This window comes from Nothobranchius furzeri, chromosome 5, assembly GCF_043380555.1.
Source record: "Nothobranchius furzeri strain GRZ-AD chromosome 5, NfurGRZ-RIMD1, whole genome shotgun sequence".
NCBI lineage: Eukaryota > Metazoa > Chordata > Actinopteri > Cyprinodontiformes > Nothobranchiidae > Nothobranchius > Nothobranchius furzeri.
Window position 1 is genome coordinate 14,450,305 of NC_091745.1, and position 26,962 is coordinate 14,477,266.

General features: G+C 42.4%; 3 protein-coding genes and 1 long non-coding RNA gene across 4 annotated transcripts; 1 reads left to right on the forward strand and 3 right to left on the reverse strand.

Moving 5' to 3' along the window:
* Nucleotides 1-214: 214 nt before the first annotated feature.
* LOC139070072 (uncharacterized) lies at nucleotides 215-3,579 on the reverse strand. Its single transcript, XR_011520728.1, has 4 exons — nucleotides 3,455-3,579; nucleotides 3,180-3,331; nucleotides 2,556-2,725; nucleotides 215-1,429 (listed from the first exon to the last, which is right to left on the reverse strand). It is a non-coding gene; the product is annotated as an uncharacterized lncRNA (long non-coding RNA).
* A 1,019-nt stretch (nucleotides 3,580-4,598) lies between these two features.
* On the reverse strand, nucleotides 4,599-6,621 carry LOC139069911 (threonylcarbamoyl-AMP synthase-like). The gene is made up of 3 exons (XM_070551295.1): nucleotides 5,484-6,621; nucleotides 5,230-5,395; nucleotides 4,599-5,122 (listed from the first exon to the last, which is right to left on the reverse strand). Exons 1-3 carry the CDS (start codon nucleotides 5,548-5,550, stop codon nucleotides 5,014-5,016), a joined length of 342 nt encoding a protein of 113 aa, XP_070407396.1. The 5' UTR covers nucleotides 5,551-6,621; the 3' UTR covers nucleotides 4,599-5,013.
* Nucleotides 6,622-7,592: 971 nt separating this feature from the next.
* On the forward strand, nucleotides 7,593-26,743 carry LOC129160962 (cis-aconitate decarboxylase-like). The gene is made up of 6 exons (XM_054738078.2): nucleotides 7,593-7,610; nucleotides 7,945-7,999; nucleotides 8,092-8,279; nucleotides 8,371-8,463; nucleotides 8,901-9,106; nucleotides 25,537-26,743. Exons 1-6 carry the CDS (start codon nucleotides 7,593-7,595, stop codon nucleotides 26,483-26,485), a joined length of 1,509 nt encoding a protein of 502 aa, XP_054594053.2. The 3' UTR covers nucleotides 26,486-26,743.
* LOC139069979 (golgin subfamily A member 6-like protein 7) lies at nucleotides 17,337-18,664 on the reverse strand. Its single transcript, XM_070551471.1, has one exon. It carries the CDS (start codon nucleotides 18,535-18,537, stop codon nucleotides 17,623-17,625), a length of 915 nt encoding a protein of 304 aa, XP_070407572.1. The 5' UTR covers nucleotides 18,538-18,664; the 3' UTR covers nucleotides 17,337-17,622.
* Nucleotides 26,744-26,962: the final 219 nt, after the last annotated feature.

Sequence of the window (26,962 nt, forward strand, 5' to 3'; positions counted from 1 at the left end):
ATTTCATAAAATGTAATGCCCCCATCCCTACTACACACACACACACACACACACACACACACACACACACACACACACACACACACACACACACACACACACACACACACACACACACACACAGCAATGTATTGATAAGAAAAAGATAGTAAAACAAAAAAAAAATACTTTTATATTTCCTGTGAATCACACGGGAATAATGTGAGAACCCAACCTGAGGTCAAAGGTGAGGTTTTGCTCAGAGGAAACCTACCTGAGACCTAACAAAGGAAGCCACAGACTCAGAATCACTGAACACTTTAATACATTTGAACGCTGAACCTTTGAGTTTATAATGACCTGAAACCCAACGTTCAGTCCCTGAAAGCAGAGAAAAGCTCCCGAAAAGTCTCGCCTCACATCGAGCAGAGCCATTTGTCCCTTTGGTTATGAACATCTAAACTATAAAATCTACAGCAGTACAACATGGACGATGGTGGTGGTCACATTCTTTACCGCCCCTGTGCTATTTACAGTTATAAGCTAAATATGATTTATTAATAGAAATCAGAATGAACGTGTGTGGTTGGCACCAGTCTGATCCACTGAACAGGAAATGATGCAACATTTGATCTGTTCAAGCTGATTTAGTCCTTATTAACACAAACAAGCAAAACACGTGTTTTCTAATAGAATTCAATTAACGCAATTTAATTAAGTGTTTGGACTTTATTATTAGGATTTTTGCATTTCTTAAGTTTTCATGTGAATTGTCAAAAATCCCATTTTTGCATCAATAGATGAATAAATGTGTGATTCTTTACTTCATCTAAAATGTTTAAATCCAGTTCCTTAGTGGTGCAGCAGAATGTTTCAGTCTGATCATCAGATTTTCTGCTAAAAGCCTAGATTTGTGTTCAAGTTTTTTTTTATTGTCTAAGAATATACATGAAGCCATAAAAATGATGCTAATCACTTAGCTTTTTTACTTGAGCCTGCTGAACACACATCCAGCTGTTCTGGGCTAACTTGGCACACAGCAGGAGCAGAATGATCTTTTTCCTCAGATAGATGCAAAAATACTAATGTGCATCTTCCTGTAAAGTCCAGTAGAGGGCAGTGTGGGGCAGTAAATAAACCCAGGTGATGTTCTGCAGCCTTACTGGGGTAGAGGTCACTGCGTGTTTCCATGAAACATTCATGTGTTCAGTTTTATCGGTGACTTTATCCTCTCAGCTTTCTGATTCTGTGACCTTTTTTTATCGCGACCTCCATCCATCCATCCGTCCAGTTCAAGAACCATAAACCCACGTTCTCCAAGTCAAACCTGCAGCTCCTCCATCACCTCCATCACTATTGTCCTGGGTCCAGTCAGGATCAGGTTACTGACGGTCCGGTAGTCGTGGCAGAAGACGTTCAATCCATTCACGGACACAACATACTGACACACCTGGAGACACGAGGACAGACAGGAGAGACGATGGAAACCTGACTGCTTTCATGTTTATTACATATTAGTCATTTCATGTGTTTTACACTAAAGATCAGTTCTTCAAGTCTGAGCCTTAAATAAATCTAAAGATTGACACACATTGGATTAGCCACGGATTGACAAATGATGGTGTTAAAGCTGTTTTAGTCAAATCAAAGACTCCATATTAAATCATTTAAATATCTTTACTTGGAGTTTGGGTTGTGAAGGAAACTTCTGCTCAATGTCTGTAAAACTGACTCAGACATTTTTGTATTCAATTCCAAAAGTCAGCCACGCGTGGATGAACATCCATTCATTAGTTTTGAAGAGTTTCATTAGAATCCAGAAGTGGTCCATGAAGATTTTGCAAAAATAAAAAAACACGAATGCACAGGTGAATGAATCAAACACTCCCAACACAACCTGTGGAAGGATTTTCCCTTTATCTGTTGTGCTTTTGACTTGATACTGGCTGGTTTAGATTCCCTTTGAAACAGAAAAGCTCAGTTTTTCTGTATGATTGCTGCAGCCAGCACATTTCCGTACTGACGCTCCTCAACTGTGATCCTCAGAGAAAAAAGCTCATTTCACAGTTTTAGCTAAACATTCAAATAATGTTTATTCTAGGTGTTCAGCAGTGGCGGCTGGTGACAAATATTTTTGGTGGGGCTGTGCTATTTTTTATTTTTAAACAAACTTGTGCTTTCTGAGCTTTGTGCACAACTTCACTATTTCCTGAATTAAGCACAGCTCTTTTATTTCCTGTCTTACATCATTGGACAAACTGATTAATCCAGGTGTGTCTGACTATTGGCACGCTGCCTTGCGGACCAAGGTTGAAAAATACTGCATTAAATTGCACATAAAATAACATGACCATAAATGGTAAATAGGCAATGCAAGAGGCAAGTAACAAAAACATTTTGTTTAATTTCAACAATTGAGTGAACACGAAAAATTATGAGCAGGTAACTGTTACAGTAATGGTAGTAAACACCACTTAAAAATGCCAGAAATTTACACTGTTAAATATTTCTGGAGTGTTGTGCCAAGGTCAACTTTATACAAAGATCAAGTGGATGCATTTGTGTGTGTGTGATACCTCATTTGAACAGAAATGTTGCCCTTCTGTCCTTCTGAGTGGCAAAGCTCTCGATGAGCTTTTTATTGAAGTCAGGAATGTTTGTGACAAGATTTTTTTCCATGGAGAGCATGGCAAGAGCATTCAGCCCATCCTGTGTCATGGTGTTCCTCAAGGAAAGTCTTAATCCTCTTTAAAGTAGATAAATAAAAAAAAACAGATAAGTACATAGGAAACACTTTCATAGGAAATAATGTCATCAGTATCCTCTTACAAATGTCATATTTCCCAGTTTTTGGGACAATAAAACATTTCTGATTCTCAATCAGATGTTTTTACATTTGAGGTAAAAACATCTGATTGAGAATCAGAAATGTTTTATTGTCCCAAAACCTGGGAAATTTGTTTGCTGCAGCAGAAGTGTAACAAGTAAAATGGAATCAGATTGATGTATGTACAAATTTACATGAAATACACATTTACATGATTAAATATGTATAATAAGTATGCATGTTGAAATGAGTTTTTACAGTTATTGCACATTAAACAATGTACATGTTATTAAACAAATGTCCCGGTTTGTGGGACAAGCAAGGATTTCTGATTCTGATTGTCTTGTTCACAGAAATGTAATGTACAGCTTACCTCTGCACCCAGCTGCTGTTCTCCCTGCATGGCAACGTTAGCTCTGCTGCCTAGCATGGCTAGCTTCACCGTGTTGTTGTCAATGTGTGCCCGGATGACTCGTGTTTCTTCACCTTCTCATGTCTGTAACTCCTGACTCATCCATGCCTTATCTGTCCCAGCCGTTTTGAATAACAAACACGGAAAGCAAAATAACACATTAGCGTGATTGCATCCAGCTAGCCACTGCTTCCTGGTATACCAATTTTGGGAGAAGCCTAGTGTGTACAGTTTACCTCTCTCCTCCTCCTGCTGGCTTATCTTTATGTCGGGCTGATCTGGTCCAAGCTCTTTGACATTAAGTTTTTCCACCATAGTTCTCCTCTCGAACGGATACTGGAGAAGGGACTGAACTGAATTCAGTGGCTGCTGAGATCCGGCAGCGTCCATGTTACATCTGCATCACGACCGACCAAAAACGACTCTGCCGGGTTCTACCGAACACCAACGAAAGCTTTTGGCGGTAGCTCTATCGCCCATCATGCTTCTGAAACAACGTCGATGCTGATTGGATACATTCCCATTCCTACCCTTGGATTTTCTTGTCAGCAATTGGACGGCTGATCCCGTCCTGTTTGGGCGATTCAAAAACAGCACACAGCCTCCACCGCTCGGCAGAGACCGGCAGAGACCAATATATATATATATATATATATATATATTTATTTATTTATTTATTTATTTATTTATTTATTTATTTTTGTCACATAGCATTCATGGACTAGTCTACCTTGACTCACGACAGGGATGGCTGTTGTTGGTTTAGGGTCCAGGAAACAGCAGACAATGTCTCCAACAGTATAAGCTAATCGTTAGCATTAGCTACTTCAGGCAAATCCTCAACTCTGATGTGGCTCATTTCTACTTCCTGAAACTGGTGCACCAGAGCTCTCTTTTCCCCAGAGTATGACTTACAAGGCCTTCATTACTACTAGAGACCACTGCAAATGTATTGATTAAACGAGGGATCCCCATCTTTAAAGAGCTCATAATAAAATTAGATGGTTGAATTGTTTCAGAGTTCTTGAGCTGCTAATGACCTCTGACAAATAACTAGATGCTTTCAAGTGCTTAATTAGTAATTGTTCAAAAATATATCTATTTATGTCAATCTTTTAAACACCATTGTTGTTACTGTTTTATCTGAAGATCTGAATAAAGATGTATTGAGGGAGAGAATGCACTCATCTAGAAAACATTTAGTAATTATTTAAAGATGCAAGCCTTAATAAACTTTAGTTATTTTTATTGCACAAATTAATTAATGCACGAGAGAGCTTCAACGCAGAAATCACACAAAGACATTCTGTTTTACAATGAGTTCAAACATTATAAATTAAAAAGCATAACTATTTATTTACAGATTTAAATTGTTTGTGTTGATATATTTTGAAAATAAATATAACAATAAATATATAAATAGTCCAAAACATTATGGAGTTCATGCAGTTTAAGATGACTTTTGAATTAGCTATCTATCTATGCATCCACTAAGTCATAAAAGTTACATCCATATAAACACACATCTTTAGTTTTATTGTTCCCTCTTTTGCTGTTTGTCAGTATGAAAAGCAAAGCACAGCTTGGGTTAGACAAGTTGACTTGAACGTGATCAGCCAGGTAGACAGTCTTTGCTAAGAGACACTCAAATCATGGAGTTCTTCAGTCTGTCAAAGATCTGTTGGACTTTGATAGCAGGGACACAGCCTTCTCTCACAATGGTGATGACTCCTGAACGAAGGTTAGAAGAGCTTCAGTTAGAAACTTGACCTTAAACAGCCCCAGTAGGAAGAAATCATGGCCCCTTACCTTCATCAATCCTCAGACAGTTGACCACAGTTGAAGCAACTACTTCATTCGAGTCACCATCACAAAGTACTCCTTGGATCTTGTGTCCCAGTCGACTGCAGCAAAAGAAGCAGTTTGAAACAGTAATTAGTGTATGGTGCTAAAAGTTTGAGAGATGCGTTGTTTGTTAGTTTGCATTAAACTTCTTTGAGGAGACTCTTACTTAATGACCATGCTGTGGTGGGTGCTGTCTGATTCTCCACTGGGATTGGCTGATGTTATGGCCAGGGGTCCAGTGATGTCACATAGGTGGCAGGTCACGGTGTGGTCTGGGACACGGATCATGATGCTGTCTCTGGTACCAACACGGTCATAAGCAGGTCCAACTCCTACAGAAATGAGGTTAAAGTTCACGTAAAAACTGAAAACTGATACAGAATTCTGCCACTCAACATTCAAACACTCTACACTGCTGACCTAGTCTGAAAAGCCAGTCTCCTTTGCTGACAATGCAGCTGATGCCTCCAGGATACACATTCCTCATGAACTCCCACAGCAGAGGGCTGAAAGGAGGCCTGGCTGCAACCAGCTGTTCCGCACTGGAGATGCAAATGCATATAGGCTTCTCTGCAGGTCTGTCCTGCAAAAGGTCCAATTCAACAAGATGGTGACTTTATGAAAATGTATATTGCTGTTAAACAAGCCTCCTCTATCTTCTCACTTTAATGTTGTAGATTTTTTCTATCGCCTGAGGATTCTTGCAGGAAGCAGCCAGAGCGTACACAGTATCTGTGGGAATACCACACACACACCCGTCCTCGAGAAGTCGAGCTATCTTCAACAGACCGCCGGTGAGACCCGAGCTAGCCACCGGACAGGACGGCTCGTCACAAGCTTCCTGTTTCACTTTTTCCTAAAACAAAACACACACACACACACACACACACACACACACACACACACACACACACACACACACACACACACACACACACACACACACATTTTTGTTAATTATCACGCTGATTCTTAAAGGTAGGTCAATCTAAACTTCAGTCATTACCTTTATTATGGGAGGACCCATTGGGATCACTCTTTGTGAGAAGATGCAGTTCATCAGTGAAGCCAAGGTGCCATAAAAGCAAATGATGGATACCAATGCAAGCATGGCAACTGCAATACATCATTTCTGGATGTTAGACTTTATTTGTTCTGATGAGAGTCAGTATCGTAAATGCATAAAGTTTATAACAGGCGGTTTTAACTCACTTTCAAGTTGGTATGGAAGTCTGTGCAGGGTGGAGAGAAGGAAGCAGACAAGAACAACCTCCATGATTGTTGTTAGAAACAACAGAACCACGTTCCTATAAGCAGCTAATAGAAGAAACAAAAGTACAAAATTATGAATGAATAAAAACTGTGAATTCCAGCTCTGAAAGCAGATACTAGACCTTACCAATCAGCATGAGGAAGGCATTATTGACCAGTAAAGCAACGCTTCCAGCTGTGAATCCATAGGCTGCCTGGAGTGTTAGCATTCCTAATACTCCTGGTTCTCCGTAGAAACTGGCAGGAAACCCGTCTGCTGCCATGGTGTTTCTGTAGACAATCCAAACATATGATAAAAGTCTAAAATGGTAATCATCAACAACAACGTTAATATATGAATTTTAAAAGGAACCAATGAAAGATTGAGCATAATATAATATAATATAATATAATATAATATAATATAATATAATATAAAACAGTCCTTGCCTGTCATAAGTAGGCTGAGCCACTCTTGTCATGTAACTAATGCAAAAGTCATTTATTACGACGCTCCTCTAACAGGCTCTCTGAAGAGGAAGAATTTATTCTAAATGAAAACAATTTTATCAATAGAATAATAACCCTTACATTTCTATTATTTTCATAATTTTGAAAAACTACAGGATATTGCAATAATAGTTTCAATATTTATAAATAAACTCTCGTCAGGGAGCATCCTTTATGCAGATTTAGGTCTGATTCAATCTACAAAGCAGAGTATATAATAATCTAGCTATATGTTTAAGGATTGTTGATGGGTGACATGCAGAAACAGAATATTTACTCCTGTCAGCAATAAAATAAAAGAACAAAGTTTTACCTGTTGAAGTTGTTCAGACTGATGGAAAGCTGAGTTGTGCTGAAGGAGGGACGAAGGTTTGCCTTAAATAGGATCTGTTTGTGTAAAGGAGGAGTTACTGAGAATTCCCCACTCTGTCACACAGCAGCATACTTACAGGTGGCATCACTGCCTTTCACTTTACACAAAAGTGTTTTTTCCTCCTTCTTTCTCCTTCCTCCCCCTCAAGGCTATTGATGATGGTGAACGTTACACCACAGATAATGACCCAGGTGGAAAAGCCTCATTCTGATGTGATGCAGGATTGCAAAAGGAACCTGCCCTTCCTGCTCCTTTGGTGTTTCCGGTCATTGTAAGTCCTGGACTATATAAGGCAGGTGGATTTTCAGCCACAAAAGCATCAGCATCCTTCACTGCTCAGCTGCTGCATCCAAGAGAAACAAGAAACAAGATCATTGTGACAGAAAGTTGAAGTCATGTTCTCCACGCTACAGGTACGATTACAGACATATTTATGCTTTTAGTCAGTTTTCAGACTCTAAAAGTGATGGTTTTAAGTCCTTTTCAAATAAAGAAGTCATAAAAATATCTAAAAGTAGAGGTTTGTTGTGCAGCCAAGGCAGGGAACTATAAAATAACTCCTGCTAATTGTTGAGGAGAACACTCATGCTGGGAAACACCTGTTACAACTCTACACTGGCTCTTTCAAACACAAACATTAGATTAAAGACGTGAACAAGTAAATGCAGGAACTCATCAGCCTGTAGTCATCCTGAGATGTGAAAAATAACTGAAATGCTTTGTTCTGATTTATGTTTTGTCCCAAAGAAAACCATCAGACCAGTGCGGGCTGCCAGAAGACTGCATCACACTGCAGTGGAGGGTAAACAGATATGCTGACTTTGATTAAAAATAACAATAATAACCTTAATTAATAACCTTTATTAAACAACTTTTATCTTTTCATTCCTGCAGTCCAGAAGCACCCAGCCCCAGAAGATACGGTCACAGCCAGTTTTGGGAAGTTCATCAGTGAAATAAAGCCTCAGCATTTGTCTCCGGTTGTGCTCCATCGCAGCAAAAGGGTGGTGCTGGACAGCATCGGGGTCGGACTGATAGGGAGCAGGACAGATGTGTTTGAGCTGTCTCTTCAGTTCTGCCAGGTGAGGCAAAGTGAAAGTCTGAGTCAGGTCCAACCCAAATACGTCCAGAACAGATGAGTGAATGTAGGGTTGTTTCTGTGTTTGTTCTTAGCACATGTATGCTCCGGATCACATCAGCTCTGTGTACGGACGCAGAGGGATCAGACTCTCCCCAACACTGGCAGCTTTCGTTAATGGAGTAGCGGTGAGGAACATAAGTGGAAAACAACCATATATAAATAACCACATAAACATCAGTGGAAACATTTTCTATAAACAGCTTTTCTCAGCTGTTGGTGCAGCGTGGCTCCCAAAGACCACAGGGTTAGGATATAGAAATAAAATCAGCTGAGCTGGCCTTAAAGTTTCCCATCAAATATTTCCAAAGAAACTACTTTCTTCCCCCTCGATGGCTGGATTTAGGAATGAAAGTCATTTTTCTTTTGAAAACACACCAGGAACAGAAAACATGTCAGTGTTCACTTCAGAAAAAAAAACATAAAGAAGTGGATCATTCAGACACGGCACAGGCAAGGTGTTCATAGCTGGGTTCTGATCTAGTTATGACCCTCACAGAAAAAGTTATTATTCTGACTCCTTTCAGCTTCAGTATGATGAGACACAAACTCTGGTTGCTTCCAGACTCATTCCATGGACTTTGACGACACGTGGCATCCAGCCACTCATCCCTCAGGAGCTGTTCTCCCAGCTTTGTTTGCTCTCAGTGACATGATGCCGGCTAACAGCAAACCAAGCGGTCTGGACTTCTTACTGGCCTTCAATGTCGGCATTGAGATCCAGGGCCGTCTAATGAGGTTCTCTAATGAAGCACGCAGCATTCCCAAGAGGTCAGTGCCTCACAGCACAAGTCAAGCTTGATCCAGAAAGTCTGGTTTTAGCACGATCTTCATGAACACGTTCGTTTAAAGACGTCCTTGTTTGACTGTGCTGATCTCAGCACTGAGGTGTAAGAGGCCGTTTTAGTGATGTCAGTGTAATGCTGCTTACTGTAGGAACAGCAGGGGCTCTTGGTGTAACGTTAACAGAATTAGCACAAACCAAACCCTTCATCTGGTGGGTGTTTTAGAAACTCAGGTGACCTGAAATGAGTCAAATCAATTCATCTTGTTCTAAAGATTCAACCAATAGAAACATTCTTAAGTGGTGATGCAGATCAGTGATTGTTTCAGTTACAACAGAATAAATGTCCTAACTGAACTGTGTGTGTGTGTGTGTGTGTCTGAATGAGTGAGCATGCAGAGACATAGAGCAATACATTTACATTCAGTTGATTGAGTCCATGATCAAGAATTAATAAACACAAGTTTTTCACAACATGTTTTTATATTTTAACTTATTTTGATAGATGAAGTAGAAATCATTCTCTATTGTTCCCATGAAATATGAAATGTTTCCACAAAGACCTTGTTTTTTTTAGCTACTAGAGCTAATAGGATATTTTAACATGTAGTTCTTTATTAAATGCCAGCCAACCCACACACTTCCGGTCGTCACCATAAAAGCGCCGCACACCACATCTTGTCTGAATTAAAATAAGAGTCTCCCAAAAGTAGTTTAAATGAGGATGGAGGCAAAAAACAAGATGGCTGAGGACATAAGGAGCTATTTTCTAAAGAAATGTGTTGGTCCCTTAAAGTAAAGTTTGCTTTAGCACTTTTCTGTAGTTCATCAGCACTAGTTTCCACACAGGTGTCACAGCTGGCAGCCCGCTGCTCCTGGGTCAAATAAAGAGAATATTCGCACACGGGGTTGAAGGAGGACTAGCAGTTTGTCACATAAAATATCTGGCATGATTGTTCTGAATGCAGAGCAAAAGGAAACAAAGAGCATCTTCATAGTTCTTTGGGTTTTATCTTCACACTTCCAACTAAAGTTAAAAGGAGACATTTTAATTATAGATGTATTTGTGTTTTGCTTCTTATTTTGTTTGCAGCACTTTTTGTAAATAAAAATGCACACTTGTTTTTTCACTGTTGCCTCCAGCCTTATAATCTGCATGCAGGTTATCACCTAGGAAAGTAGGAAAAACGCCACCAACAGGGTCATCAAAGGGTAAATGTGAGGGGAGGAACATCAAAGATGTGACGCCCATATTTTTCTGCTTTAGACATTAAATGTTCTCTGTTACTGTACATTTCAGCCATTTTGAAAAGTGTTTCTTTCTATGTAAGATTTATAATTGTCTGATGGTAACTTTTGTCTGTCTAATTATAGAGATTGTTTATTTTTTTCTTGTGTTTTAATCTGTTCCTCACCTTGGTTCAGTTGTAGCTGTTGTAAACTGACAATAGAAAAAAGCGAACCTCATGGTTCAGATTTAGACAAAGTAAAACTATAATGAGAAAAGTTCCAACACTTAAACTCAAAACAAGTTCATTGCCAAGTTTTCAGGTTTGACTATGAACTGAAGTGTAGAAAACAGAAATCTCAGGAAAGATAAAACATTTTAAAAGTTTATTTAAAGGTTTTGCTGGAATGTCTCTCCCTCAGCCCAGCAGGATGTGGATTTATTTGAATTGATCTGAAAGGGGATGGAAGACGCATGAAGATTTCAAAACCTCATAGCTGGTCTAGGGAAGAGGAGAGATGTCCAGGGTGTCCAATGTCCAAGTGTTCAAGGTTCAGAATGTCCAAAGTTCCAGGTGTTCAAAGAGTCCATAGGTCCAGGGGTTCTGAGATCTTGGTGTCCAAGAGTCCAGTAGTCCAGGAACGTGATGAAAGGGAGGTCAGGTGAATCCAGAAGAGAGGGACAGTGGAGAGGTGATAGTTTCAGAGCTTCAAACAGGAGTCTGGAATTAAAAAAACACAAATTACAGATTGACCTACCCATGGTGAGGTGAGGTCATCCTGAAAGTGGCAGCAGAAGAAAGAAACTCACCCTGGGATTCTGTCTGGTCCAGTTGCTTTAGATTGCTCGGTCCTGCCGAGGCAGCGGGTTACAGCAGCAGAATGGACGTCCAACGTCTGCATGGAGCCGACTGACGGTCAGGTAAAGTTTGCTGCGCCGTCGTCTTTGAGCTACAAAAACAAAACAACACCACACGAGAAGACGAGGGGGTCATGGGGTCAGAGGTTAATAAAACACTCACTGAAAAGACAGATTCAACTAGCAGAGAGAACGGTCTGACTGAGAAGGTTTTTGGTTCACATTCAGAAAAATGATGTTTGTAAATAAACAGACGGATGAGAAACACCTGCTATTGTGTTTAAAAGTCATGAGACAAGTACTAAAACAAAAGAGATGTCATATTATTCTCCCTATGGAGTCTGTGATACAGTCAGTGGTACGGTGCTGGTCTCAGGTCAGGCTGCCCCCCCCCCAACCCAGGTCTGCATCAAGGTGATCTGTCTCAGTAGGGAGAAGACGTGTGAACACAGGAAGTGATTGAACTAGAGCTTTGTTGTCAGGATCACACTCACACACACACGCACACACATGCACGCACGCACACACACACACACACACACACACACACACACACACACACACACACACACACACACACACACGCACGCACGCACGCACGCACGCACACACACACACACTGTCTTACTAGTTATAGATACTTTCCTGAACAGCCTCTGTTTAGATAAATAGAGTTTACATCCTACAGGACAACCTCAGGGCCCCTAGAGACTGCCTCCGACCTGGGTCTGAGGTCTGAACTAGAGCCCTGCACGGGCCTAAAATCTGAGCTCGTGTCCAGCCCGGCCCGTGGGGATGGAGCCCCAGCCCGACCCGAGCCCGACTTTTTTTTAACCAACTAAATGAAAACAAAGTGTGTCAATGCTGACCGATGTGTTAAAAGACGTGCAGGATCCGATCAATCTGTTTTTCCCTCGTTTACCATCACAGAGATAACGGCGCCTGGCTCTGGTGGTAATCAAGTTAAATTATATCTCTTTCTAACAATTTTCACAAGAAAACAAAACAGTCAAAAGCAGGGCTTGTGTTGACCGGACAGTTCCCGTATTTGACCGTTTATTTTGACGGAGAAAGAAAAGAAAGAATTACCCAGACGCATGCAGACGAACTGACATTTTATTCGTTACGCACATCGCAGATGTAGCTAAATCACCCAAGAAAAGATTCCCATCTGAACATCTGAGCTGCTCAGCGCAGCTCGCTGTCAGCGCATGTGTGCACAGCGAGCTGAAGTTGTGGAGATTGGCTTGGAGCGCGTCACAGAACCAGAGCGCATGCGGGAAGATTCCTCCCACTGAAGCGAGTGTTTTCCAAACCCGGTCTCTCAGAGAGACTTGTCACTTAGAAAATGTTCCCTGATTATGAAACTTTGGCTGAATAGCGCTTGTTCCTGTCTCCAACGTGGCGATGCATCCAGGAGCCATCTGAGGAGAAGCCCAGAATCACGTCCTCGTCAGCTCAGAACACGCATATGATTACGCACAAGCGTGACCCGTCAACCCGATCTCACAGTAAGACCGGGTTGGACCTGTTCAGGTTTACGCAGACAGTCTTTATATATAATTGACTTACAGATAAAAAATTAATTCAGTAAAATATAAAGCATTTTATTTAAATATCCATTCATTATTTTACAAGCACAGAGAGCCGCATCAGATGGATGGAAGAGCCGCGGGTTGTGACATGTTTTCTCCAGGACCAGAGAGGACGCAAACTCAATACATCTCTTTTATTGTGAGGTAATAATTTCTCCGAGTTTTGCTGTTGCGGGCGGGAGTGTAACACACACGTTGCAGTTGCGGGCGGTAATGGTCAGAAATTCAGCGGGAGCGGGCAGGAGCGGGATGAAGAAAACAGTCCCGCGCAGGGCTCTACTGCTGCGTTTAAGTGTTTCAGTTTTTTTAATGAATTTGATTAAAAATAAAGGCGCCCGGCCCGGCCCGTGTCCGAGGTAATTACACAGTCGTTGGCCCAAAGCCCGGCCCTCGGGCCGTCGGGCCGGGCCGACCCGAGGGCCTAGGGCTTCAGTGCAGGGCTCTAGTCTCGTCGGGACTTTTTAAAGGGAACACTTTGCTTCTACAACCTGAATAAACCCAACATAAAGCATATAATCACACATGTAAAGTTCATCTAAATCCATTCAGTAGTCAAGCTGCAGAATCTCTGCCATTTGCCCTGTTTTTCTCCGTGCCTGCTTCGTTGATGTCACTTTCAGAAAGCGCATTTGTAGTCCTGGACTTATTAAACAAAACTTAAAATAACGTTTCCTCCCTTTAGAAAATAAACACGTTCTTGGTATTAAAATGCATCTTCATGGACATCATATGTGAAATCCATGGCACACAACAAGCGGAATTAGAAAATAGCATTTTTAGCCCCGTTGACTTGCATTCATTTTTTTGGTCTTCCGGGAACCCGTGGTCTGGAAGTAGATGGGCATGACTTCGGCTCCCTATGGAGCGCTGTCTGTCAACTATGACAGAATGTGGAATCTTGTGTTACCATAGTTACAGCTCAGGTGCATCGTTTAAAATGCTTTATTAATAAGGCTAGAACCTTTCAGACTTCAGTATAAGTTCCATCTCGAGAGAGTAGGACCTTTTCTCTGCGGTATCTGTGTTTGCTGACTTTAGTCTTCCAGAGAGCAGCTCTAGCAGGTAATAAAACTACCCACAAACAAACCTAGCCCAACATCTGACATGTTTATACTTTTAGGTTTATCTGAAGTGTTTCCTGTGCTTTACTGGGAGACTTTAACATCCCTCAAGGTAAACTGGTTTTATCAATTATATAAAATACACCTGCTGGGAAAAAAAATCAAACAAAAACCCCTTAAGCAGGTCAGATTACAGATAAACAGTCAAGATAAAACTACTTTGAATGTGAAATATGAGTTATGAACATACATTTCTATAACTACACCTACATGCTATCTGCCGTGTACAGTAGTGGTGTCTGGAGAAGGGACTGATCTTTATTTCTGCACCAGTTTGTCAGAAATAGAAATAAATGCCACTTTTCATCAGTGAATAAGTTATAACTTTAATAACATTAAGTGAGCAAACTATTTAGACTTGTTTACATTCAAAAATGGATCTAGTGTTGAACGAGTTCCTGATTAAAAAGAGCAAAGGCTGCTGAATAAACCACATAGAGTAGAATAAAGTGATATCTCCAGCTGTGCTTTTATAATCTAGATCTACACGCGGTGGCTTCTGGTCGCTGTAGTGATGCTGACTCTCAGATGGGATCTGTGGCAGTTTCGTACACATCCGACCCAGTGGCGGCTGGTGAAAAATATTTTTGGTGGGGCTGTGCTATTTTTTTTAAACAAACTTGTGCTTTCTGAGCTTTGTGCACAACTTCACTATTTCCTGAATTAAGCACAGCTCTTTTATTTCCTGTCTTACATCATTGGACAAACTGATTAATCCAGGTGTGTCTGACTATTGGCACGCTGCCTTGCAGACCAAGGTTGAAAAATACTGCATTAAATTGCACATAAAATAACACGACCATAAATGGTAAATAGGCAATGCAAGAGGCAAGTAACAAAACCATTTTGTTTAATTTCAACATTTGAGTGAACACGAAAAATTATGAGCAGGTCACTGTTACAGTAATGGTAGTAAACACCACTTAGACAAAATGCCAGAAATTTACACTGTTAAATATTTCTGGAGTGTTGTGCCAAGGTCAACTTTATACAAAGATCAAGTGGATGCATTTGTGTGTGTGTGTGTGTGATACCTCATTTGAACAGAAATGTTGCCCTTCTGTCCTTCTGAGTGGCAAAGCTCTCGATTAGCTTTTTATTGAAGTCAGGAATGTTTGTGACAAGCTTTTTTTCCATGGAGAGCATGGCAAGAGCATTCAGCCCATCCTGTGTCATGGTGTTCCTCAAGGAAAGTCTTAATCCTCTTTAAAGTAGAAAAGCACCTTTCTGATTCGGCTGTGGTCAAGGGTGTGGTGACAAGAATCTTCTTTTGCATGGCTCAGGATGGTGTGAAAAACCTGTCATATGATAAATAAAAAACAACAGATAAGTACATAGGAAACACTTTTATAAGAAATAATGTCATCAGTATCCTCTTACAAATGTCATATTTCCCAGTTTTTGGGACAATAAAACATTTCTGATTCTCAATCAGATGCTTTTACATTTGAGGTAAAAACATCTAATTGAGAATCAGAAATGTTTAATTGTCCCAAAAGCTGGGAAATTTGTTTGCTGCAGCAGAAGTGTAACAAGTAAACTGGAATCAGATTGATGTATGTACAAATTTACATGAAATACACATTTACGTGATTAAATATGTATAATAAGTATGTGTGTTGAAATTAGTTTTTACAGTTATTGCACATTAAACATGTTATTAAACAAATGTCCCGGTTTGTGGGACAACCAAGGATTTCTGATTCTGATTGTCTTGTTCACAGAAATGGCTTTTATGTTGAATCCATTCCACAGTTTTCATTGGTACACTCAATCCATCCACTCAATCCAAATGTGTTTCACACATTTGTCCTTTACCAGAATGTTTCATCTATCTTGTAATTTCCATTTTGTATTTTGTAATTTGTATTTTGTAATTTGAATTTCTTTTATTGTTGATTTATTCAATATATTTACATACAACTGTACAATGTTCAGCGCTTTGGGCTTCCTGACAGGGTTGCGGAAGGCGCTTTATAAATAAAGCTTTGATTGATTGATTGTAATGTACAGCTTACCTCTGCACCCAGCTGCTGTTCTCCCTGCATGGCAACGTTAGCTCTGCTGCCTAGCATGGCTAGCTTCACCGTGTTGTTGTCCATGTGTGCCCGGGATGACTCGTGTTTCTTCACCTTCTCATGTCTGTAACTCCTGACTCATCCATGCCTTATCTGTCCCAGCCGTTTTGAATAACAAACACGGAAAGCAAAATAAGCATTAGCGTGACTGCATCCAGCTAGCCACTGCTTCCTGGTGTACCAATTTTGGGAGAAGCGTCGTGTGTACAGTTTACCTCTCTCCTCCTCCTGCTGGCTTATCTTTACGTCGGGCTGATCTGGTCCAAGTTCTTTGACATTAAGTTTTTCCACCATAGTTCTCCTCTCGAACGGATACTGGAGAAGGGACTGAACTGAATTCAGTGGCTGCTGAGATCCGGTATCCATGCTGGTTGTAGTCACCGGCGGCGTCCATGTTACATCTGCGTCATGACCAAAAACGACTCTGCCGAGTTCTACCGAACACCAACGAAACCTTTGGCGGTAGCTCCATCGCCCATCATGCTTCTGAAACGTTCTGAAACAACGTCGACGCTGATTGGATACATTCCCATTCCTACCCTTTGATATTCTTCTCAGCAATTGGACAGCTGGTCTCGTCCTGTTTGGGCGATTTAAAAACAGCACACAGCCTCCACCGCTCGGCAGAGACCGGCAGAGACCTATATATATATATATATATATATATATATATATATATATATATATATATATATGATTTATTTTTATTACAAAACACACAATTAACTTAGAATATGTGATTATTGTTAATTTTATTTATTTTTTTAAAATAAAAATTAAAAACACGGAAAAACTGGGAGGGTGGTGCCCTATCGCCCTCTACTGGCCAGCCGCCACTGATCCGACCTAAAACTGAGCAGAAGGATGTGAACAGAAATCCTTTTTGTTTCCATCTCCGTTTGATCCTAAAAGTGTGTTTCTGAACGAACCGGATAAGAAAATGAAGCACAGCCTGATGTAAACAACACAACTGAAAGTTTCTCTTCATAGATCTGAAACCTGCTGAGACAATAACATAAAGTATCTCCAGTGAGACTGCGTTTGGTTTAAAACATGGAGAATAAACTAAATTCACAACTGAAATCCAAACGTTTCACTTAGTGAAGTAAAACACAACAATAATCTTCAGAAACTGGTGTTTAAACGGAGGGCTGGAGATGAAATGGTTCACATGTAACAGCTGTTGCTTCGGTCGCTGTGAAAACATGGATCTGACTGTAGAAACTGATCAGAGATCAGTTTGTTACCAGTAACAGTGGATGTGATGTTTCCTGTTTGATGTCTCTGATGCCATGATGTCTGACGTCTTGTGACAGGTTCTAAAGCTTCTTCTTCTCATCCTGTGTCACAGAACGATGGAGGAAAACATGAACCTCCTGGAGAGTTTTGAGAGTGACATAGGGGACTTCTCCCTTCTGGACGAGATCCTTCAGGACTACCAGGCCTTTCCTTTTTCTCCTCCACCTTCTCCTCTTCTTGAACATCCTCCCTCACCTCTCCTTCCTTCTATTTCTCCTCCACCTTCTCCTCTTCTTCGACATTCTCCCTCACCTTTCCTTCCTTCTTTTCATCCTGCTTCACCTCCCCCTCCTCCATCTCCTTTTTTAGCTCCTCCACTTTCTCCTACTGCTTTTCTTTACCTCCCACCCTCTCCTCCTGTTGTTTCTTCTCTGCCACCATCCTTCCTTCTTCCTGACATTCCACCTGCTGCTCCTGTTTCTGCTCCTCATACTCCCACTGTCTCTTCTCTGCCACCATCCTTCCTTCTTCCTGACATTCCACCTGCTGCTCCTGTTTCTGCTCCTCATACTCCCACTGTTTCTTCTCTGCCACCATCCTTCCTTCTTCCTGACATTCCACCTGCTGCTCCTGTTTCTGCTCCTCATACTCCCACTGTCTCTTCTCTGCCACCATCCTTCCTTCTTCCTGACATTCCACCTGCTGCTCCTGTTTCTGCTCCTCATACTCCCGCTGTCTCTTCTCTGCCACCATCCTTCCTTCTTCCTGACATTCCACCTGCTGCTCCTGTTTCTGCTCCTCATACTCCCACTGTCTCTTCTCTGCCACCATCCTTCCTTCTTCCTGACATTCCACCTGCTGCTCCTGTTTCTGCTCCTCATACTCCCACTGTCTCTTCTCTGCCACCATCCTTCCTTCTTCCTGACATTCCACCTGCTGCTCCTGTTTCTGCTCCTCATACTCCCACTGTCTCTTCTCTGCCACCATCCTTCCTTCTTCCTGACATTCCACCTGCTGCTCCTGTTTCTGCTCCTCATACTCCCACTGTCTCTTCTCTGCCACCATCCTTCCTTCTTCCTGACATTCCACCTGCTGCTCCTGTTTCTGCTCCTCATACTCCCACTGTCTCTTCTCTGCCACCATCCTTCCTTCTTCCTGACATTCCACCTGCTGCTCCTGTTTCTGCTCCTCATACTCCCACTGTCTCTTCTCTGCCACCATCCTTCCTTCTTCCTGACATTCCACCTGCTGCTCCTGTTTCTGCTCCTCATACTCCCACTGTCTCTTCTCTGCCACCATTCTTTCTTCTTCCTGGTACTCCACCTGCTGCTCCTGGTTGTGCTCCAGTCTCTAACCCAAAGTAAGTTTTGACTTGACCATTTCAGAATAAAATATCTATAAAGTTTACCACATTTCCAGGATGTAGATGCTGACAGGTTTGTGTTGTGTTTTGTCTCTACAGAAAGAGAAAGCGTGAGCACCAGCAGCAGGATCGCCCCTATGTGAAGAAGCCACTAAATGCCTTCATGATCTTCCTGCGGGACCAGAGGCCAAAGGTGGTGGCTGAGCTGAATCCGAAAGACAGCGCTGCTGTCAACGCCGTCGTAGGCCAGAGGGTAAGTGTGTTTGCGACAGAATGATGATGTTTTTGCTTCTGTGGATTATTTTTCACCAACAGCTTGTCTCACTGTCTTCTGTTCACAGTGGAGGGAACTGTCTCCTGAGCAGAGGAGCATCTACTTCGACCAGGCTCACGAGGAACAGAGGCTCCACATGCAGCAGCACCCGGGCTGGGTCCCCAACTACAACCCTGTACGTACACCCTGCTCAGACACTATGAACTCACACACCTGATGCTGATGAACACTTACTGATATAAAGCTCTTGTGTGTGTTTTTGGGACCAGAAGGCAAAACGCGTTAAGAAGGAGCCAGCCGCCAGCTCTGCAGGTAAGAAACATTTCTGTGGATCATTAGATGTGATGATGTCACCACAGCTTGACTGTTGAATGGATCTAGATGAACTTTACATGTGTGTTTATATGCTTTATGTTGGGGCTATTCAGGTTGTAGAAGCTAAGTGTTTCCTTTAAAAAGTCCCAGAACTGATGGTATTTTTATCTTTCTGTTGCAGCGTCCAGCAGCCCAGGGGGGAGCAGCCGCAGCCAGTGACCAACATCTGGAATATCTTTTTATATATCCTTTGTTGTGTTCACTTTTCTAGGGTTTTACTGTTTGTAAACCCACATTCAGACTAAATACCACACACACACACACACACACACACACACACACACACACACACACACACACACACACACACACACACACACACACACACACACACACACACACACACACACGCTGACCCCGGGTTTCCACGGGAGCCGTCAGCAGCATGTTACTGCAGCAGCACGTCTTGCTCGCGTAAGCTGCTGCTTGGCCCTTCCCACGAGACGCGAAGCAGCAGGGGAGCAGCTGTCACCGACCGAGCACGAAGTCACACGAGTGACTTCGTCAGTAAACACAACAACAAGCAGGAGAAAACTACAACAAGGTTTGTGTTTTATGTTCTGTCCGTTTTATAATCGCCAATACGGACCTGAAAAACAAAGGAGACCGCTAGCTAGGTGATAACTTCTCACGGGGACGCACAGTTAGTAACATTTTTTAAAAGTAAAGCAACCGGAAGGCAGTACGTTCTTTATTCTGAAAATCTCGGTAGCTTCGCTCCATTTCCGCGTCCAATTTCCTGTCTTTCCTTCCCCAAAAATGTCAAACTTGACCCGTTTCAGAGGCGTCGCGCGTAGAAAATAGAACCGGCGCGTAAAGGCCGCGACATGCTGCTCCTGAGACGCGGCCGACTCGCGCTGCTGCCGGCTCCAGTGGAAAAGGTTCTGTTGACCACAGCGGTTCCTATCAGCAGCTATAACGTGCTGCTGCAGTAACGTGCTGCTGACGGCTCCCGTGGAAAGCTGGGGTAACACTCACACACACACACACACACACACACACACACACACACACACACACACACACACACACACACACACACACACACACACACACACACACACACATCGCGCACGCATACACACACGCACGCGCACACACACACTGCACATACACACGCACACACATTGCACACACGGACACATGCACACATCGCGCACACACACACACACAAACAGAGACACTCACACACAAACAGAGACACACACACACACACACACACACACACACAGATAAACATTAATTCTTTGTGGGACAGGGTTTGGGACTAGGGTGAGGGTGGGATGGGTGAGGTTGTCAACCAGCAGCCTCGCCCTTCAACCACCTGCTCTGACCCTTGACCTGTCCTCTTAGTTTTTGCACCACAGACACATCACTTTTTTTTTCTTTTTCTGGAGGGTGGGGACAATGGTAAGTTGGGAATCTGCTATCTGCAACTAGTAGGATTCCCCTGTCAGGACACCACCTCCCCTTTCTTATTGCATGCACACACACACACACACATCACACACGCACGCATGCACACACACACACACGCACGCCCACATTGCGCACGCACGCACGCACACACACACACACACACACACATCACACACACAAACACACACATTTTAGTAAATTAACTCAGTTATTTGTGGCTTTTTTCATTCCAGACTGGACCCTTGGACACCTGGGACCCTCAGATGCCTGGAACACTGGACACTGACACTTTGACACCTGGACCCTACGACACCTGGGTCGTCAGACACTGGACACATGCACAAACACCTTTTAATAAACCTTTTAAATGTTTTATCTTTGCTCAGTTTTTTGTTTTCTACACTTCAGTTCATAGTCAAACCTGAAGACTTGGTAATGAACTTGGTTTGAGTTAAAATTGTCACGATGGGGAGCCAAGAGGAGGTTGGGACCCAAAGATGCAGAGAACCAGATGACGCTTAGTGGAGCAATAAAGTAAAAATCCTTTTATTAATGATCAGTCCAAAAAGGCAGGGAGCCAAGGCACAAAATCAAAGTCCCAAAATACAAAACCTAGAATCCAAAATGAAGATCCAAGACTAAAGAGGGTAAACGAGACAAAGGTGACAAATACAATGACTCAACCACAGACAGAGATGCAGACAGGGTTATATACACTGGGGCATGATGGGAGACAGATAGGCTGCAGGTGTGTTGGGAGAGAAACCAAGTGAAAGCAATTAACTAATCAGGGAAGAAACTAACATGACCTAAGAGTTAAAACCTAAAGACAAGAAAAGCAGCAAAAATAACTAATATTCTAAGGGGGAAGGACATCTACAAAAACCTGTGGGAAAACACACTAAAGAGACTAATAAAATGAAAAGCTGAACCTAAAAAAAACTGCAGAGGGGTGACTGGGGGAGACCAAAGGAACACAGGACCTGGGAGGGATCATCTGGAGGGCTGAAGACCAGGGGACACATGAAGACCACAAAGAGACACATAAGGGGATCCTTAGAGGGGAATGGAGCGAATGACATCAAAGTAGTTGATTGGCTGAACGTGAACCTGACCAGCTTTGGTCCACTTTGGTCCGTCTACACATTTGTGCCTCGGGTGTGCACATGTAACTTCCATTGGACCAAAGGTCACCCCAACACCATTCTGTTGTTCCTCCAGTTTTTACTGCATGTGTTGGAGATTTCCCTTCAGTATTACAGTTTTTCTCAATTGTTTACACACATTTTCTGGTACTTGAGACACAATGACCACAACACGTAACCAATTCACCAACCCCCTTAACCAATTCTGCTAAACTACAAGCACAATTCCTGCTTTGCACCAAATTGCAAATCTAAAACACACTTTTTTCAAAACACTACACACAATTCTCTGCTGTTGGCACAATTTTCATGCAGAAAATATCTTGTTTTCACAAGGAACACACTGCTATTCAAATATACACACCGACTCATCACAATGGCGAACACCTGTCACACTGTTTTACAATTAGCAATCAGAGCTTTGGAATAAAAGGGCAACAGGTGAGCTCCTCTGTTTTGGAGCAATGGATGCCAACATTGGAAACAGAGGCAGAGCCAGAGCCAGAGGAGTGAGAGTGAGAGGAGTACAGGGAGGATGAGGAAGACCAAGGGCCGTAATCTCTGATGAGATCCGAGCCACTTTGGTTGATCTTGTGGTCAACCATGGTCTTACAATGAGGGAGGCTGGGCAAAGAGCACAGCCAAATTTGAGCAGGTACACTGTAGCGTCCATCATCCAGGCTTTCCGAAATAAAAATAGGTAAGAAATGTTCTCTCACTAGAAAATGGCAGAACCTGGGGACACACACACATGCATGTCAATACAATCAGTATTCAATGAGTATAGTAGTAGTATTGCCTGTGGTTGGTTTTGTTGGACAGTAAAAAATACTGTAAAGTATGTTTCCAGTATTTAGGAAATGTATACCTACTTTGTGTTCACATTATTTTACTATTTGTTTGGCAGAACTGAAAGATTACCAACATGAGAAGGTCGTCTTCTGTCACCTGAACAGAAAACTGAAATCCTCAACATGGTCCTAGAAAACAATGCCATAACATTACGGCAAATACAAAGAAAATGTATCGAAAACAACGACATGTTTCAAAATATTCATGGGGTCAGCCTATCAACTCTGGACCGTGTCTTGCGCAGAAATCATCTCAGGATGAAGCAGGTCTACAGGGTGCCATTTGAACGAAACTCAGAAAGAGTCAAAGAATTGCGATATAACTATGTGCAAGTGAGACCCACAACTGATGCATACACTCAACACTGTGTACAGTAAATTATACATATTTCAATATTGAAGTCACAATGATTGTGCTTCACAATAGTGACCACTCCACGTTTATTTCTGATATAGCCATGTGTGTTTCAGAGAGGCCTTGAGGTAGAGGCAGCTGCAGGGGAGCACCAGTTCATCTTAATTGAGGTTGGATTCAACCTCACAAAAAGACGAAAGAGGGGAAGGAATATCATTGGCCAGCGTGCCATTGTTGAAGTCCCTGGCCAGCGTGGAGGGAACATCACAATGTGTGCAGCGCTTGGCTACCATGGCATCATCCATCACCATGCTACCCTTGGCCCCTACAACTCCGCCCATCTGATCACATTCCTGTACACCCTACACAACACACTCATTCCACCAGATCAGGTAGATGGTCCAGAACAGCCCAGGTACGTTATCATTTGGGACAACGTATGTTTCCACCGGGCTGCTGTGGTCCGTAACTGGTTCACTGGCCACCCACGCTTTTTAGTTGTTTATCTCCCTCCATAGTCTCCATTCCTCAATCCCATTGAGGAATTTTTTTCTGCATGGGGATGGAAGGTGTATGACCGACAGCCACAAACCCGTATACCTCTTCAAGCTATGGAGGACGCATGTGGAGATATAGCAGCTGATTCTTTTCATGGCTGGAATCGCCATGCTAGGAGACATTTCCGCCGCTGCTTGGCCAGGGACAACATTGCTTGTGATGTGGAAGAGGCGCTGTGGCCAGACCGCAACAGAAGAGAGGATGCAGCATAGTTTTCTTTTTTACTGTAACTGTATACAGTAAATTCTTCTGTTGGATGTAGTTTATGTGTGCAACTTTGTGTTGGTTGGGAATGAGATAAACATTGTGTACAATGTTTTGTGGGAAAAACAAAATAATTTCTACCATGTATTTGTGTGTTCAGAGTGTAAAAACAATATTCGGAAATAACAACACATGCGTGTATATGTACATGTATCTGTAGTACACGGAACCAAAAAGGCTTTAGTCATTATAATGAATGGAGAAGATGTGTTTTCCATTCATCATAGTGTTTAACATTGAGCACATAAGTGTTCTGCTGGTTCTTATAAATGTCTATTCATATGATGGTTTGTGTGTCATTTGACAACAAAATCACATTTTGAGGAGAAAGTATACGTTGTTTTGAATGTGAAGTAGAATTTTGCAGGTTTTGCAGGTTAAGTGAGGGCTTTTGCCCATTGTGTGTATATTTTTGGATTTGTGTGTAGAGATCTGAGAATGAGGCATGCTTTCAGGAAATGTGTGTAAACAATTGAGGAAAAACTGTAAGGTTTGGAACATAATGTGGTCAAGGAGCAAACTGCTTAGATCATTTTGTCTAATGATTTGGGTCTTTATGGAGCTGAACTCCCATGATATTAAAATGTATTTAATAACACTTTACAATAAGGGTCCCTTTATTAATGTTACTCGGTGCATTATCAAATATTAATAAACAAAAGGTCTCTTTATTAATGCTACAGTTAACTATTAAGTGTCCTTAGGACTAGGACCAAGGGCAGGGGGTGTGTGGCTGCATAGCAGCGCATTAATAATATGGTTAAGCAGTTTTAATACTTTATTTAATAATTTAATGCTTAATAATGCACTAACTGTCATGTTCTGTGTCCCCTTGGTCCCCAGCCCCCTCCTGTTTGTCCTCTGTGTTCTCATGTTCCTCCTAGTGTTTTCCAGCTTCTCAGGACTCTCCAGTCTCCCCTCTGTAGTTTTATTTTCTATAGGTTCAGATTTTCATTTGATTTGGTCCCCTTAGTGTTTGTGTCCTTCCCCACATGTTAATTAGTCTTCCTTACTCCTCTTGTCATTAGTTGTTTATCTTGGCCCTTAGTTTCTAGGTTTAGTTATGTAGTGTTTTTATAGGTTATGTTATCTTCCCCTCTGCTTGGTTTTCCCTTCCCATGTAGTTAATTGATTTCACCTGTCACCTGTTCCCCTGATTGCTTTCCACTGTGTTAAAAGCCTGTCTTGTCCTTCAGTGTTTGTTGGGTCATTGTCGTATGCGTCTGCGTTGCTCGTTCCCCTCTCGAGTTTTCCTGAGTCTGTGCTCATGTGTGAGCTTTTGTTTGTTTTGGAATTTTCAGTGAGTTTTTGAGAGTTAGTCTTATTATTTGTGCTTTGGATTTCGGCACATCCTCTTTTAATAAAGGAATTATTTTCTTTAAACTACTCCTGCCTTGAGTAGTTCTGGGAATTTCTGCATCTTGGGTCCAACCTCCTACACTCAACGTGACACTAACGTTAATAAATGGACCCTTATTGTAAAGTGTTGCCATGTTGTCATGGATTTTATCAATAAGTTTAACAATAACCCATGTCTTGTAGTGAAGAGAGAAGGAGACAATGAACAAGTCAGTTACAACTGTGGCAAGATGCTCGAAGCATAATGCACTGAACATCTGGTCACAGAGTTTATGGAGAGGGAGAGATTGTGTGCACGTGCATGTGTTTGTGTGTGTGTGTGAGAGAGAGAACAGGTTCCATCCTCCCACTGTGGTGGGTCCTATGGGAAGTGCAGCAGCCTGTTCTCGTCTCCTGTCTCTGGATCCGTCTCAGTGCAGTCATGCCTTGGCTATAGCAGCTTCTCTAGCTGGAGCTCCGATGGCTAATGCTGCCACTCAGTCCAAGCCCCTTCACATTGGCAACGCCTCTCGTTTGGGGCTTGAAGCTTCTCGTTTGGGGCTTGAAGCTGCTCTGCTGGCCTCTAGAGGCCTAGAAGCCAGTCCTCTGGTCTTGGATGCTGTTGCAGGAGTGGCGGGCTTCAGCGCCTTTTATGAAGATTATGTTCCTCAGCCTTTAGAGTCACCTGATGATGGTGGACATGTGTTCCTGTTAGAGGAGCAGGACATGGCTTTTAAGCGTTTTCCTGCCCATCTGGGGATGCACTGGGTGGCTGATGCTGCAGCTGCGGTCCATGAGCTCCTTGTGGGACATGGTCTAGGACAGGTGTCCCCACATCAGGTCCAGGACATCCTGCTCAGAGTCCCCCAGTCTAAATACATCAACAGGCCTTTTCCTGAGTCAGAGCACGAGGCACGCCACTCCTTCCAGTTTAACGCCTGCAGCGCTCTGCTGGACGGTCAGGTGGCGGTGCAGTCCTTCAGCCCGCCCGCCTTGAGCCGCCCAGAGCTGCACTTCCTGCTGAGCCGTGTTCGCATGGAGCATCCTGAGGACAACTCCGCAAATTTCAACCGCATGTACGGAGAAGTCCAGGTGACTCTAGTTGGAGGAGACATCCTGAAGGGCCGCTGTGACACCTTCTACGGCCACTGGCGCAACCCGCTGACGAACGAGAGCCTGAGCAAGAAGTTCAGAAGCAACGCAGAGGTGGTGCTGCCATCAGAGAAGGTGGAGCGGCTGGTGGAGGTGGTGGAGGAGCTGGACAGGCTGGATGATTGTGGAGCTCTTCTCTCACAGCTGCAGTGATCAATAACACTGAACAATAAAGCAACAATCCTTCAGCATAGAAATAAGAATAATATTATTTTATATTAATGTTCTGAAATGATCTGCTTAGTGTAGACTGGAAATAAACACATTGCCATGTTTTTCCTCTGGAGTTTTCCTCAAGCTGATGTTTCCTCTATTGTTCAAGATTGTCTTTTGGTATTGAATTCTGTTTTTATCGTAACAAAATTCAGATAAGAACATGACTCGTGTGTGTGAGTCATATTTATTGTTTAATGCCTGTTTTTATATTAATATTGTTAATGTATGAAAATGTGTTTCCAAAATGTGTACATAATAAAGTGTTTTAAACGTGTAAAACACATGGTCGTAAATTCACCTGTGTGTGTGTGTGTGTGTGTGTGTGTGTGTGTGTGTGTGCTCTGTCTTCTCAATCCCAAGTGGTTCATGGCGGATGGCTCCAGGATTCTTTGCAGGTTTCTTCCTGTTACATTA

Coding starts and splice junctions, on each gene's coding strand:
- LOC139069979 (XM_070551471.1), bottom strand. CDS start 18,537: ATGGTGGCAGAGAAGAGACAGTGGGAGTATGAGGAGCAGAAACAGGAG.
- LOC129160962 (XM_054738078.2), top strand. Junction 8,280..8,370: donor TGTCTCTTCAGTTCTGCCAG/GTGAGGCAAAGT, acceptor GTTTGTTCTTAG/CACATGTATGCTCCGGATCA. Junction 8,464..8,900: donor CTTTCGTTAATGGAGTAGCG/GTGAGGAACATA, acceptor GGTTGCTTCCAG/ACTCATTCCATGGACTTTGA.
- LOC139069911 (XM_070551295.1), bottom strand. CDS start 5,550: ATGAGGAATGTGTATCCTGGAGGCATCAGCTGCATTGTCAGCAAAGGA. Junction 5,396..5,483: donor AGACTGGCTTTTCAGACTAG/GTCAGCAGTGTA, acceptor TCATTTCTGTAG/GAGTTGGACCTGCTTATGAC. Junction 5,123..5,229: donor CACCACAGCATGGTCATTAA/GTAAGAGTCTCC, acceptor CTTTTGCTGCAG/TCGACTGGGACACAAGATCC.